The sequence below is a fragment of the Garra rufa genome, chromosome 1, assembly GCF_049309525.1.
Source record: "Garra rufa chromosome 1, GarRuf1.0, whole genome shotgun sequence".
Lineage (NCBI taxonomy): Eukaryota > Metazoa > Chordata > Actinopteri > Cypriniformes > Cyprinidae > Garra > Garra rufa.
Genome location: NC_133361.1, coordinates 51,838,935 through 51,853,564, shown reverse-complemented (window position 1 = coordinate 51,853,564; position 14,630 = coordinate 51,838,935). Strand labels below are relative to the sequence as shown.

The window sequence follows — 14,630 nt, the reverse complement described above, 5'->3', positions numbered from 1 at the left end:
TAGGAAGCCAATGATTACTACAAGTGCGCGCGCCCGCACCCACTAATAAAACCAAGACTTTTGACTCTATATTGAAAGTATCCTTTTGCGGGACTATGGTTCTGGCATTTTGCTATACCAATGTTCGTTAGCTATTGTTGACTTCGTGCCAATGTTCAACATTACTAGTTTTGTTAATGTTATGCGTCGAGGGTAGAGGAGGAGCCATTTATTTTTTTTATTTTTTTTTCCCCGACAGTTAAGTTTATTGCAGTTGATAAGTGTCTTTATTGCTCCTTAGGAAGCCTTGTAGCTCCCGGTTCATATGGGGTTTGTATTTTGTATTCCGCCTCGTTTGGGGAAGCGGATGAAAGAGAGGGGGGGGGGGGGTGGAGGGCGCTGGGGGTTTTCTTTTTTCATGAGTGTGTGTTAAGTGTTATATGTTTTGTCCTGTTTACTGTAATAGCTCCAGTTCCATACAATTACCATAAAATTGAGGCTCACTTCTAATGGCATATAATATGCAATCCTCAAATTGTAATGTTACCTTAGCCAGCTGGAATGTACGAGGCATTAATAACCGGGTTAAAAGGTTCAAAGTCTTTTCTTATTTGAAGTCAATATCTGCTGATATCATATTTTTGCAAGAGACACATATTAAGCATAATGAACAAAGACTCCTTAGGTGTAATTGGGTTTCACAGGTGTTCCAGTCTACCTTTTCATATCTTTTCATACCTTTTAAGCATATATGTACCATTAGTGATCCAAATGGTCAATATGTGATAGTCTCGGGTTTAATTTTTTCTGTACATATTACATTATTGAATCTATATGGCCCAAATTATGATGACCCATCCTTTTTCCGTACAGTTTTTAATCTCGTCCCCAATTTATCTAACACACATTTAAGAATTGGTGGTGACTTTAACCTGGTTTTAGATCCCACTCTGGACAGGACTCCTGCCCGTTCTGTGGGTCACTTGCCCAACTCTACTACCACCTTAAATAAATTAATTAACTCATATGATTTAGTTGATATTTGGAGGTTGAATCACCCGACTGATAGGCAATATACATTTTTCTCTAACGTTCATAGCATTTTTTCCTGGTCGACTACAAGGTTGCTTCATGCGTAACTGCAATTAAGCATCACAACAGAATAATCTTAGACCACTCTGCAGTGACCATTTCTCTTAACCTTTTTGAAATTAAGCCCAGTTATAGCTGGCGATTCAATCCTCCATTACGCCTTGATTCTCATTTTTCCCAACGTGTAACAGAATGGTTGGATGAGTATCTTATGTTTAACGATACAGGGGAAGTATCCGATTCAACACTGTGGGAGTCACTTAAGGCGGTATTAAGGGGATACATAATTTCATATGAATCCAGCCTAAAAAAAACTAAGGAAAAAATGCCTTTCAGTAATTGAAGCTCGTCTCAATCAGCTTGAACAATTACATGTGGACTCAGCAGATCCTGAGGTTCTCAAAGAGATTGCAGCATTAAAACTAGAGTATAATAGAATTTTTTCAGACCAAGTTAGTAATATGCTATTAAAAATAAAACAAAAGCAATTTGAGCTAGGAGACAAACCAGATAGGCTGCTCGTGCGTCAATTAAGAAGTATTCAAGCTAATAGAGCTATTCACCAAATTAGGAAAAAGGATGGAACCATAACGACAAACCTCAGTGACATCAACAAACGTTTTAAAGAATTTTATGAGGCTTTGTTTGAATCCCGAGCTTCCACTGTCCCTACAGCCCTTTCCCACTTTCTTCAATCATTACATCTCCCCAAATTAGATGAAGCAGAATCGAGACGCCCTTAATGCAGAGATAACGTTAGATGAAATATTCGAAGCCATCACATCTTTCCCTAGCGGTAAGGCCACCGGACCTGACGGCTTCGGAATTGAATTTTATAAGAAATATTCTCAAAAACTTGCCCCTCTGATGCTGAGATCATTTAATCATTTCATTGACAATCAGGAATTTCCACAGTCAATGTATAACGCAAATATTTCTCTAATTCTTAAAAAAGGAAAAGATTAAACAGATCCGGCATCATATCACCCCATAGCCCTTCTAAATTCAGATCTGAAAATTTTTACTAAGATCCTTGCAAACAGATTAAATAAATGTATAACAAAAATTATTCATCCTGATCAAACCGGTTTTATCCCTGGGCACTTTTCTTTCTTTAATGTGAGACTGCTTCAAATGTTGCCATCTTAGCTCTGGACGCCAAAAAGGCATTTGACCAAATTGAATGGAGCTATATTATTGCAGTTCTTCAGGAGTTTGATCTAGGAGAATCTTTCTCCTGTTGGGTGAAAATGCTTTATGCCAAACCTGGGGCTTCGGTGCTCACTAATTTTGATAAATCTTCACAATTCACATTGCATAGAGGCACTAGACAGGGGTGCCCACTCTCACCCATGCTTTTTGCCATAGCTATTATAGAACCCCTTGCAACTGCTATTGGAAATAACCCACTTATTTTTTCACCCAAGATAGCCCAATTAGAATTAACTGTTCTCGTTTGGCTCTCGGCGAAGGCGGTCGCATGTTTTCCCTCTCCCTCCCCTGTCTCTCCTTGCTGGCTTCTCTTGTCTCGTAGTTCTGTCTCTGAGACTCTCGCTGCCCTGCTCTCGAAACAAAAGAAATTATGGATTTGATCAACTGGTCTCTGAATGCAATTGACACCATCTTCTCGACGAGAAGTCTGGGTTCGGGGGAACCCAACTGTCCTGCAGGAACGTTTGCAGCTGGATACGTGATGGACGGGTGGGAGAAGTGGCGTGTCATGTGCCTGGCCGCTCTGTCCCTGGAGGATATTGAAGATATATATTTATTCGGAACTTTGATAACAGGGTTTCTTAGGTGGGGCCCTGTCGTATCAACGACTGATGAAAGCGATCAGTGTGGCTCAAAACCCCCCTAAGCTGGCCGGCTTGATTGAAACGGTGGGCAGAGCTGTTAGTACTCAGACTGTGGTTATAGACCGTGAATTGGGAAACATCAGGGAGAAACTTGCAGCTGTGCAACAAATTCTGGACAAACCCGGTGACCAGTGATGGACATTAGATACCTGAGAAATTGGCAGATATTGACCGAAATTTGAAAAACAGATCCTTTCTTTCGGCTTCCCCCAGCTTCTTCCAGATGGCCTTGGCCAAGGCCGTTGCTGGAGACAAACAACCTCCCCTGGAGAACAAGATAACGAGACGCTCTGATTCCCTTATTCCCGTCCCAAGGACACCTGCTGCAGACTGGGTTCCAGACTTCACAGGCTTACACACATACACAGACTCCGCACGCATACATACGTACATAGTTACAGATAGACAATCATTGCCTCCCCCAGATCCCACGCCTTTGTGTGCTTTTACCCCCTAATGTGGGTAGGCAGGTCTGTGACCAGCGCTCTCGGTGTGTGGTTAGCGGGTCTGTGACCAGCGCCCTCAAGCTTCAGGACTGGATGGCTGTTGCCTACATTGGACTATTTCCACACCCCCTGTCCCCCTCCCCTGTTGCAATGTTATGTCTATGTGTTGTTTATGTGCTTGTTCTGGGGCTTTTTTTCCCCTGATCTCAGACTGCCCTACTTGAAGGACAGTATGGGAGGGGCTTTTTTCACGCCTCCTCCTTTTCCTAATGTATCTTGTTTTCTTTTTCCTATGCTACCTCTCGATTGACCTGTCTCCCCCCGAAATTGTGATGTCTGTGTATGGTCAAGGGGGTCCAATTTCACTGCATGTAACAGTGTATGTGACAAATAAAGGCCTATCATCATCATCATCATCATCATCATCAATTAGACCATCACATATCCCTCTACGCCGACGACGTTATCCTCTACCTACTCAATCCAGAACGATCCATCCCACCCCTATTAGATTCACTGAAGACTTTTGGAAAATTCTCTGGTTACTCTGTAAACTGGCAAAAGAGTAAACTCATGCTTGTATCTAACAAGACTGACCCAAGCTTTATACAAAACCTACCTTTTAAAATTGCAGCAGACAGTTTGAAATACTTGGGGGTCATCATACCGAAAAATGCAAAGGACATTACTACTTTGAACTATTAGCAGATGAACATGATATATAAATTACTTTCTGCCTCTCCTGATGCATCTAATTTGATTTCCCATTTTATAGATGTTTTTACTGGTCAGTTCGACATATCTACCTTGTATTTGAAGGATTCCTGGGAAAAGGATTTAGGCATTCAAATTACCAATGAGGACTGGAAAAAGTCTATCAAGGTCATAAATACACGTTCTATTAACTCAAGACACCAACTAATCCAATATAAAGTAGTACATCGGCTTCATTATTCTAGGGTTAAGCTTAACAAATTCTACCCCTCCATCTCCTCTAACTGTAACAAATGTGAATCTGCAGAGGGCTCCTTGGGACATCTTTTTTTGTCATGCCCAAAACTTGATGAGTTTTGGAGCAAAATTTTCAGATTCTACTCTATGGCTTATTCTTGTGACCTCGCCCCTGATCCAGCAATCACTGTTTTTGGTTGGTCTGACTCACTTCGTGGGTTCAGTCATCAAATTAAAAAAGCTGTCCAATATGGAATGGTGGTAGCTAAAAAAAATATTCTTTGTCTATGGAAAAAGGCATCAAAACCACTCTTTAAATCCTGGCTTTCTGAACTCTCTAGCACTTTGCATTTAGAGAGACTTAGACACAATCTTTCTGATAGCATTGCTGGCTTCGAAGCTACCTGGAAACCCTTTTTTAATTATCTGTCAAATGTTTAGGATAACAGTTTAAAGATATGACCCTTTCATTGTTTGCAAAATCACCATATTGCCTGTGCCCACTGGCCTAGAAATATATGTGTAACATTGTTAACCTATGTATAAAACTGGAGGAACTGATGTAACAATGGTTTTAAAATCTTTTTTTTCTGTCTTTTTTTTTTGTTTTTTCTTTTCTGTCTTTATAGTTGTTGTTGCTTTTTGTATTGATCTGTGTTGCTTTAAGGTCAAAATAAAAATATAATATATAAAAAAAAGCTTATTGCTTCTATTGGTTGGCTGGCGCACTACAAATAATAAATGCATTCGAAGACATGAAATATTATTTTCAAGCATGCAGTCCCTGCTAGTATATGACACATGGTATGATTACTGCTAATAATCCCACATATATTCAAATCAGTTTCCAGGTCACCGTAATTGCTCCCAGTGCTCCTAATCATGGCAATATTGACCCTATTCTTTAGAGTTAAAATCACGTCACCATCTTTAAAATACTGTCTTTGAACTTCTGGTTGTGATAGCACTGTATATTGAATTTATATTGAAGTATTCAGTATTATATTATCATTTAAACAAAATATATTAATACCTCTGACAGTGGAACATTCCATGGGAGCAAATGGACATCCAGTACGTTTTCTCTCTGTCTCTCCGTTCTTGGTCGCTGAAAGACAAGTACTTGGGCAATAACGGGGGAAGGAGGGAAGATCATCCTTTTTATGAGCCCAAAGATGGAGAGATGTTGGATGCCAATCATCACATGAGCTTTAGTCACTTGCAGAGGATTCATTATTGCTACGTTACCATCAGTGAAATGTGCTACAGCTAAAAAATCCATGTCTTTCTCTGTAAAACACATGCAAAATTATATTTTATTATTTAATAAACAGATGGTATATAATACTTAATACTTACACTTAATTAATATATTAATTTTCCAACAAAGCTGATCATTTAAACCCATTTAGCATGTAGAAATGACCATACCAGAGAATATTTCACAGTGTGGAAGGTGCAGTCCTGAGATTGGCCCATCAAAACAGTCAATGTCGTACAAGGGTCCTGCAGGCTCCATCTTGCCCAAACCATCTAACAGACGAGGATCCCATGAGACAGTTTTATACAGCACCTCTCCTTCACCCTCCATCACAAACACAAGGCTGGTCAGACTGCAACGAAACTGACCAGCATATGGACACTCAAACCTGGAGGAAAGAACATTTTTGTATTAATAAATAATAATGGCTTGCATCTTTTATTATGCGACAATAATGGGTGTGGATCTGGGTTTTAGTAAAATAAACCCAAATAAATCTGCAACAGCAACTTTCCAGAAACAGGAAAGAAGATGACTGAGGTAAACACATAAAAAAAGAGATTAATACCTGTATACATTTTTATGTTTGTCCTTATCATTTCCCTTAAGTATTGTAGGTGTGAAAACTTCTGTATTTTCTGAGGGCTGAAGTAAAGAAAAACAAAACACTGACACCTAAAGTAAGTAATCCAAAATAATCACACACTAAAGCACAGATTAAGAGTAAAACTGGCTTTGGTAAATGAAATTAATAAATAAATAAACACACAACAGCAGTTTAGCCTCTATGATCATCATGATTATGCTTTCAGCTTTCTAAGATCACATTAAAGAAAGGGCCATGCATGGTTGCTCAAAGCACACAAAGTACAGGCCCAGTTCCAGAAACAAATCACTGAGTGCGCTTCTGAAATTAGTATAAATGACCTATTTTGACATATTTTTTACCATGTCCATTGTTATTGTTATCATTATCATTGCACATCCATATGCTGCATTCACACGTGGATGTCACTCACAACGAAACCACTTTTTTCGTATTTAATTTCCGGGTTAAAAAAATGAAAAATGGACGCAAAAGTATACAGAGCCTTGCTGCATTGGAAAGATGGAAGTCGTAAAGGAAAGGATTGCATCCATTCATTCTTCAAACTGCTTGTCCTTTGCAGGACTGCAAAATTATATACATTATAATAATTATATACATTATAATAAAGCTACCCAAATCTCAACTGTATCTTTGAAAGTCTAGCAAAAGCTGTTATTGCATAATGGATACTGAAGATTTTCTGGATCTCTTCCTCAAACTTTTCCTTCAGCTTGTCACCCATTTGGTCGAACTCATAATTGTCCTTTAAAGAGCAAGAGAACAAAATACAAAAAACAATCTGTCAAAAATCAAATGTCCGCTTGTAAAGTTAATCATCTCAACAATAATCATCAATAATGTCCAGGATATGTGTCCACGTATAACACATTGCAAAACAACTTCATTTTAACAAGCTCTTGATTTGTTTTTGTTGGTGATTCATTTATTAAACACGTGTTTTAGTGAATCTTACCCTATTGAACCTGCTGCAGTTGTTGAAAATGAGCTGAAAGTCAGAGATGAACGCTTCTACCGTCCGATACAAACCACTTTCCAACTTCTGCTTTATTTTGTCCAGCCACATCGGCTGAGTTATGAACTCAGAGTATCTACGAATCTGTAAGTCATTTTATTTCTGGTTTTTAATGCATTATAAATTTCAAGTCATGTTTTTCATCACTTTTATTCTATGGGTGACATGTAAAAGACAGCAAGAAGAAAAAAATGAAAAAAATGAGATAATCTCACCGTTTTGCATGGATCCTCAACAAACACCTTCTGGTTGTCCTCTCTGTACACACATAACAGGAGGCAGCGGCAGTGCTAAAGATGACAAACAACACACATATCCACAGTTAGGCCCATAAATATTATTCTGTTTCTAAACTGGCTGAGCAGCCTATGTAGGCAGCACATTAAGGCACTGAACAAAATTACAAAATGTGAGCACCTTAAATCTTTGTGTTAATCTTCTATATTAAGGTGCTGAATTTATGTTTGTGTGTGTGTGTGTGTGTGTGTGTGTGTGTGTGTGTGTGTGTGTGTGTGTGTGTGTGTGTGTGTACCTGGTATTCATCACGTTGTGGGGACCAAATGTCCCCACAAGGATAGGAATACCAGTAGATTTTGACCTTGTGGGGACATTTCTCAGGTCCCCATGAGGAAACAGGTTTATAAATCATGCACAATGAGTTTTTTTGAGTAAGTAAAAGTTTGCACAATCTCCTGTGAGGGCTAGGTTTAGGTGTAGGGTAGGTGTAGGACGATAGAAAATACGGTTTGTACAGTATAAAAACCATTACGCCTATGGAATGTCCCCATAAAACATGTAAACCAGTGTGTGTGTGTGTGTGTGTGTGTGTGTGTGTTTACCAATATGTATTGAGACACTGGGGCTTTGAAAGCTTCTTGGTCAGACATGTTACTGGGATCAGGCCGTTTTTTACTGTTTTTTAACATGCAAAAGGTACAAATCCATTCCCTACAAGCAAACACACACATATAATGAAGATACAGTACACTTGCTGATTTAATGATTTCTATATGTTTTGTTTCTCTCTCACCCAGGTGAGTCTCCATCTACAGCTGGTATGTGACAGTCTGAATGAAAAGCTCGTGGACACTCATCACAACACATGAGATCTCCCTCAGAGCGACACACGTAACACTCGTCATCATTGTTCTGGGCCAACTAGTCAGAGGATGACATGACACAACATAACATTTTATCATCAAAAATAAAAATAAAATAAAACTAAATACAATAAAATACCTTTTGATTCTTACAATCAATCTTACAATCTTGTTTTGTACAGGAATCTAACCATGTCTAATGTCTAAGTCGTATTTCATTTCAAAGGAAAAAATATATACATTTTGTATCAAGAAAATTAAGCTAAATGTAGGTCCAAATTTATTTTGACATTATTTACCATAAAAGGAAACAGAACAAGTGGAGCATGAGTAAATGATGACAGAATTTGGACTATCCCTTTCAAAATATTATTTTAAACATTTCTTTCCAAATTCTCATTACTGTAATTCCTAATATTCTCAATAGGCTTTAGATTATTATCACTGTAATGTAGATTTTTTTTACAGCGTTCCGTTAAAATTGCTAAAAAATATTACAATGATCTATTAATACATAATTACCAATTGATTATGACCACAAATTATGATTTTTGTTTTTACATTCAAATAATAAAAAGAAGTTGTTTTTGTGCATATGGTAATGGAATTGTCTTGGTTAAATGTCACAATGCAAATAATATTTATACTAAAATAGGCTTAGTTTTTTCCAAGTAGAAAAAGTAAAATTTAAAAAATAAAGACAATATTAAAAATAAATAAAGTATAATTGGACACAATTATTCTACACATTTAAAAGACTTTTAAGGTAATAACACACATTATTTTTATGCTGACTGCTTATGATTAAACATATCAGGTAAAGATGTTTCTCACCACATCTTCCTCTTGAGTACTACATTTTTTACATTCACACAGAAGGGGATGGATGTGGAGGATTTCTTCCTAGAAATTACAAATAAATAAATGAATAAATAAATAATTAATCACACTTTTTATATGCTATCTCTCCCACTTGTTACCTGGAGTAAAAAGTTGAGTGTTTTTCCATGGCACAGTATATCTTTCTTCCAGTGTCCATCAGTGAGAGTCGGTTCCTGCTTTACAAATTCCTCCGGAGTGAACCATCTTTCCTCAGTACGTATACACTTCCCACGCCTCCCTGCAACACAACAGAAACAAACACTTCCCACTCAAACCTTCAATACAGACAAAACAAACTGAATTCTGCACAACAATCAGTGCAATAACGTACCTGATGCAAACCTGTCTTTGTAGAGAGTCCCAGTAAGTGAAACACAGGTGACTGGTAAAGAGGGAGCCTCGAAAACAGACAGATCTGCTATATCTTCTTCTTCCTCTTCGTCTTCCTCAACTCTCCCTCTAAACTCTTTTCCTCCTCCTCCTCTCCCGCCCTGTTCTTGGAAATCTTGAGGATCACTTTCCTCCACCAAACATTTTTTTTCTTGAGAAAAAAAAAAAACATATTACTGTTTCAGTTTAATTGTTGTTAAAAAAAAATTTGGAAATGTATTTATTGTTTTAAATAGTTTTATTAAAGAAATTAATGCATCACAATAATTCACACGACTCTAGTCTATCAGTTAATGTCTTGTGAAGTGAAAAGCCTGTGTTTTGAAGAACCAAATCCATCCAATTAAGACATTTTAAATTTCAAGCTGTTACTTTAATTAAAAGTCCTGTATCCATAATATTTCCTCCAGTACAAATCTTGTCTGAATCAGGAGAAAAATATGCACAAATCAAGCTTAGAATATTTTGATGTTTTTATCAGCTGTTTAGAGTCTCATTCTCGTTGTTGAACTCTACATTTCTTCAAATCATTTCTGATGAAGAAACAAACTAATCTACATCTTGGATGGCCTAAAGGGTAAGTAATTTTTTTTAGTGCTGCTGTTAATGGATCCAACCCACCAACAAACACAGAAAACATGAAAAGGACAACCAAGTAAGGATTTCCACCCACTGTGCCGCCATTTTGTTTCTCTGCAAGCGACAACAGTGTACCAGTTCTAACACTATGGCAAAAGTTTGAGGCGATTTCTTTCCCAGCTGTTTACCTTCACAGACATAGCTGACTGTTTTTGCAACTTGAGTGTTTTAACATGAACTTGGGTGTATTTGACAGTTTAAGTGCAACAAGACATGAAAGAGAACTTTGATGTCAAGCACACATTTTTTGTTTGTGTGCTTCAGATGTGTGCATTCAGAACATTTTATATATCAAGTTTTAGCACAACAGACATGGTAATCAAAACCAAACAGAAGTTTTTTGGAGTATCTATGTTACAAGCTGTAAAGGCACACAGTCCTATTCTAAAAGAGGATCAGGAGCAGTAGTTCATTTGCATTGGAAAGATGGCATTACAAAAAAAGATGTACAGTACAGTGACCGGGTATACGACATATTAACTCGTGGGAACTTCATATTATGTCGTGGCCATGAGATCATATTGTTGAGGTCCCCTCTCGGTCACCGTAGTACAGTACTGAAAAGCAACTAAGTCATGTATTGCATCCATCCATTCTGTAAACCGCCTGTCCTTTACAGGACTGCAAAATTTAAAATTGTAAATAGACTAGTAAAAGCTGTTATAGTATACTGATGCTGAAGATTTTCTGGAACTCTTTCTCGAACATTTCCTTCAGCCTGGCACCCATTCGACCATGCTCATTGTCCTTTAAAGAGCAAGAGAACAAAATAAAAAAAATAAAAAAATCTGTCAAAAATCAAATGTCCACCTGTAAAGTTAATCATCTCAACAACAATTATCAATAATGTCCAGGATATGTGTCCATGTATAACACATTGCAAAACAACTTCATTTTAACATGCTCTTGATTTGTTTTTGTTGGTGATTCATTTATTAAACACGTGTTTTAGTGAATCTTACCCCATTGAACGTGCTGCAGTTGTTGAAAATGAGCTGAATGTCAGAGACGAACGCCTCTACCGTCCGATAAGAACCACTTTCCAACTTCTGCTTTATTTTGTCCAGCCACATCGGCTGAGTTATGAACTCAGAGTATCTGGGCTCCTGGAAGTCATTTTATTTCTGGCTTTTAATGCATTATAAATTTCAAGTCATGTTTTTCATCACTTTTATTCTATGGGTGACATGTAAAAGACAGCAAGAAGAAAAAAATGAGATAATCTCACCTTTTTGCATGGATCCTCAACAAACACCTTCTGGTTGTCCTCTCTGTACACACATAACAGGAGGCAGCGGCAGTGCTAAAGATGACAAACAACACACATATCCACAGTTAGGCTCATAAATATTATTCTGTTTCTAAACCGGCTGAGCAGCCTATGTAGGCAGCACATTAAGGCACTGAACTCTGTTACAGAATGTGAGCACCTTAAATCTTTGTGTTAATCTTCTATATTAAGGTGCTGAATTTATGTTTGTGTGTGTGTGTGTGTGTGTGTACCTGGTATTCATCACGTTGTGGGGACCAAATATCCCCACAAGGATAGGAATACCAGTAGATTTTGACCTTGTGGGGACATTTCTCAGGTCCCCATGAGGAAACAGGCTTATAAATCATGCACAATGAGTTTTTTTGAGGAAGTAAAAGTTTGCACAATCTCCTGTGAGGGCTAGGTTTAGGTGTAGGGTAGGTGTAGGGCGATAGAAAGTACGGTTTGTACAGTATAAAAACCCTTACGACTATGGAATGTCCCCATAAAACATGTAAACCAGTGTGTGTGTGTGTGTGTGTGTGTGGCGTGTTTGTTTACCAATATGTATTGAGACACTGGGGCTTTGAAAGCTTCTTGTTCAGACATGGTACTGGGATCAGGCCGTTTTTTACTGTTTTTTAACATGCAAAAGGTACAAATCCATTCCCTACAAGCAAACACACACATATGCAAAATTAATGTATAGTTTACTTGCTGATTTTCTGATTTAATGATTTCTGTTCTGTTTGTCTCTCTCACCCAGGTGAGTCTTCATCTACAGCTGGTATGTGACAATCTGAATGAAAAGCTCGTGGACATTTGTCACAACACACAAGATCTTCCTCAGAGTCACACACAAAACACTCGTCATCATTGTTCTGGGCCATCTAGTCAGAGGACATGACACAACATAACAATCTTGTTTTGAGATATAGGAATCTAACCACAACAAGTTGTATTTCACTGCTAAAGTGAAATACATTATTCATAATAATACATAAATTCATAATTATAAAGGGAACAGAAGAAAGTGGACTGGGAGTAAATAATGACACAAATGACTATCTTGAACTATTAATTTGAAGCACATTTCTTCCTGAATTCTTAGTACTGTACTTCTTAATATTCTCAATAGGTTTTAGATTATTATCAATGAAATGTAGATTTTTTTACTGCATTTTTTAAATCAGAATATGCTTGCACTATAATACTTACATGAAGACAAACTGATTATGAATACTTACATGTATACCAACTGTCATAAAACTAATGCCACAATGCAAAAAATAATAACCATACTAAAATAGGCTTAGTTTTCTTTAAGCAGAAAATGTAAAATGTAAAACGTAAAGACAAATATAAAAAATAAACAATAAAATATAAATATAATTATATAAATATAAAATGTTTAGTGATGTTCACAACTTTATTCTATGAAAATTATGATCATACACACTTTAATGTACACATTTAAAAGACTGTTTGAATTTAAGTTAATATCATAAATCATTTTTATGATGACAGTTCATGACTAAATATGTCAGGTAGAGATGTTTCTCACCACATCTTTCTCTTGAGTACTGCATTTTCCACATTCACACAGAAGGGAATGGATGCGCAGGACCTTTTTCTAGAAATTACATACAAACAATAAATAAACAAACAAATAAAAAAATAAATACTCATGATGTTTGTATATATCTTTAATTTGTTACTTGGTGTAAAAAGTTGAGTGTTTTTCCATGGCACAGTATATCTTTCTTCCAGTGTCCATCAGTGAAAGTTGGTTCCTGCTTTACAAATTCCTCCGGAGTGAACCATCTTTCCTCAGTACGTATACACTTCCCGCGACTCCCTGCAACACAACAGAAACACTTCTCACTCAATCCTTCGACAAAGATAAAAGCAACTAAGTTCTACACAAAAATCAGTGCAATAACGTACCTGACGCAAACCTGCATTTGTAGAGAGTCCCAGTAAGTGAAACACAGGTGACTGGTAAAGAGGGAGCCTGGAAAACAGACATATCTGCCATGTCTTCTTCTTCCTCCTCATCTCTCTCTCTAAACTCTGTTCCTCCTTTTTTCCCTCCCTGTTCCTGGAAATCTTCAGAATCACTTTCCTCCACCAAACCAAAGTTTGTTTTTGAGTCTCGAGAAATAAAACACATTATTGCAGTCAAACAGACAGCAGAGAGCATGTAAATGAGCGAGGATGATGGCTACTCACCTTTACTAGATCTCTTGTTTGTGCTGATAGAAAAATGGTCATTCATGTGCTGCAGGAAGGAACAAAATCACTTAATGAATGTCACATGATAAGCAGAGGAAAAGCAAAACCTGATATTGCACATAGAGAGACAAAGTACTTTTTGGACACAGGTTTTCTTTCTTCTCTTCCTCTGTGGACACTGAAGATGCCCATCCTAAAAAAATGATTAAGGAAATGATCACACATGTAAATGAGGGGTCTGCTGTATTTAATATAACTACATATTTACCTTATAAACTTAAAGGGTCAATAACTAGAAAAATCTCTCAACTAAATCTCTAAGTCAGCTGGTACCACATTATAAGATATTTTTGCCCAGCCCTAGCAAATACAAAAACATCTGCTGTGCTGTATTAGAAGTTCCTAGAGTTAATATATATATATATATTTTTTTTTAATTAGGAAAAGGGTGCAGTTTTGTTTCAAAACAGTGGTGGGTGTACATATTAAGAAATAAAATAAAAATGTCTCAAAATAGTTAATTTGTGAATGCAAATGTTATGCATCAAGTTGATTTAAAAATATCTAAATAAAAAGTATTTGTGCAGTGTGTGACAAGTTTACAGCAAAACCAAGGACAATTTTTTAAATCCTTGTTTTTAACAAAGATCCCAAGAATCCCACCAATCTGTTAGTGCTTGCGTTATTTACTTGTATGAGTTTCTTAAGTGGTATGTTTTCGCAGCGGATGCTAAATTTCCAGTTTTTGCGCTTTGCCATCCCCCCAAACTTCTCAAAATCATTGGGGGTGAACCAGCGTTTCTGGGAAAAAATACACTTCTCCCCTACAAAAGACAAGGATAGAATGCATTCAGACTAAACATTACACCCATAGAAAGTATAATAAATGCATTCTGTCATAGAATTAAGAGAAATGACAGCAAAA

At 37.1% G+C, this 14,630-nt stretch overlaps 2 protein-coding genes across 2 annotated transcripts in view; both read right to left on the bottom strand.

Annotated features, from left to right (window-relative positions):
* LOC141336798 (uncharacterized) overlaps positions 1–14,630 on the bottom strand; it is a 131,947-nt gene that overhangs the window by 36,645 nt on the left and 80,672 nt on the right. The gene's annotated exons all lie outside the window — the stretch shown is intronic.
* LOC141342346 (uncharacterized) overlaps positions 1–14,630 on the bottom strand; it is a 28,287-nt gene that overhangs the window by 3,825 nt on the left and 9,832 nt on the right. The window contains exons 9-30 of the mRNA XM_073846785.1: positions 14,396–14,529; positions 13,842–13,898; positions 13,703–13,751; positions 13,418–13,624; positions 13,189–13,328; positions 13,035–13,103; positions 12,233–12,360; positions 12,032–12,140; positions 11,447–11,521; positions 11,181–11,324; positions 10,890–10,965; positions 9,521–9,736; positions 9,288–9,427; positions 9,142–9,210; positions 8,238–8,365; positions 8,047–8,155; positions 7,423–7,497; positions 7,148–7,291; positions 6,865–6,937; positions 6,154–6,223; positions 5,756–5,973; positions 5,358–5,614 (exon numbers count right to left, since the gene is read on the bottom strand). Coding sequence (XP_073702886.1) covers positions 5,358–5,614; positions 5,756–5,973; positions 6,154–6,223; positions 6,865–6,937; positions 7,148–7,291; positions 7,423–7,497; positions 8,047–8,155; positions 8,238–8,365; positions 9,142–9,210; positions 9,288–9,427; positions 9,521–9,736; positions 10,890–10,965; positions 11,181–11,324; positions 11,447–11,521; positions 12,032–12,140; positions 12,233–12,360; positions 13,035–13,103; positions 13,189–13,328; positions 13,418–13,624; positions 13,703–13,751; positions 13,842–13,898; positions 14,396–14,529 — 2,687 coding nt within the window. The remainder of the gene's footprint in view (positions 1–5,357; positions 5,615–5,755; positions 5,974–6,153; positions 6,224–6,864; positions 6,938–7,147; positions 7,292–7,422; positions 7,498–8,046; positions 8,156–8,237; positions 8,366–9,141; positions 9,211–9,287; positions 9,428–9,520; positions 9,737–10,889; positions 10,966–11,180; positions 11,325–11,446; positions 11,522–12,031; positions 12,141–12,232; positions 12,361–13,034; positions 13,104–13,188; positions 13,329–13,417; positions 13,625–13,702; positions 13,752–13,841; positions 13,899–14,395; positions 14,530–14,630) is intronic.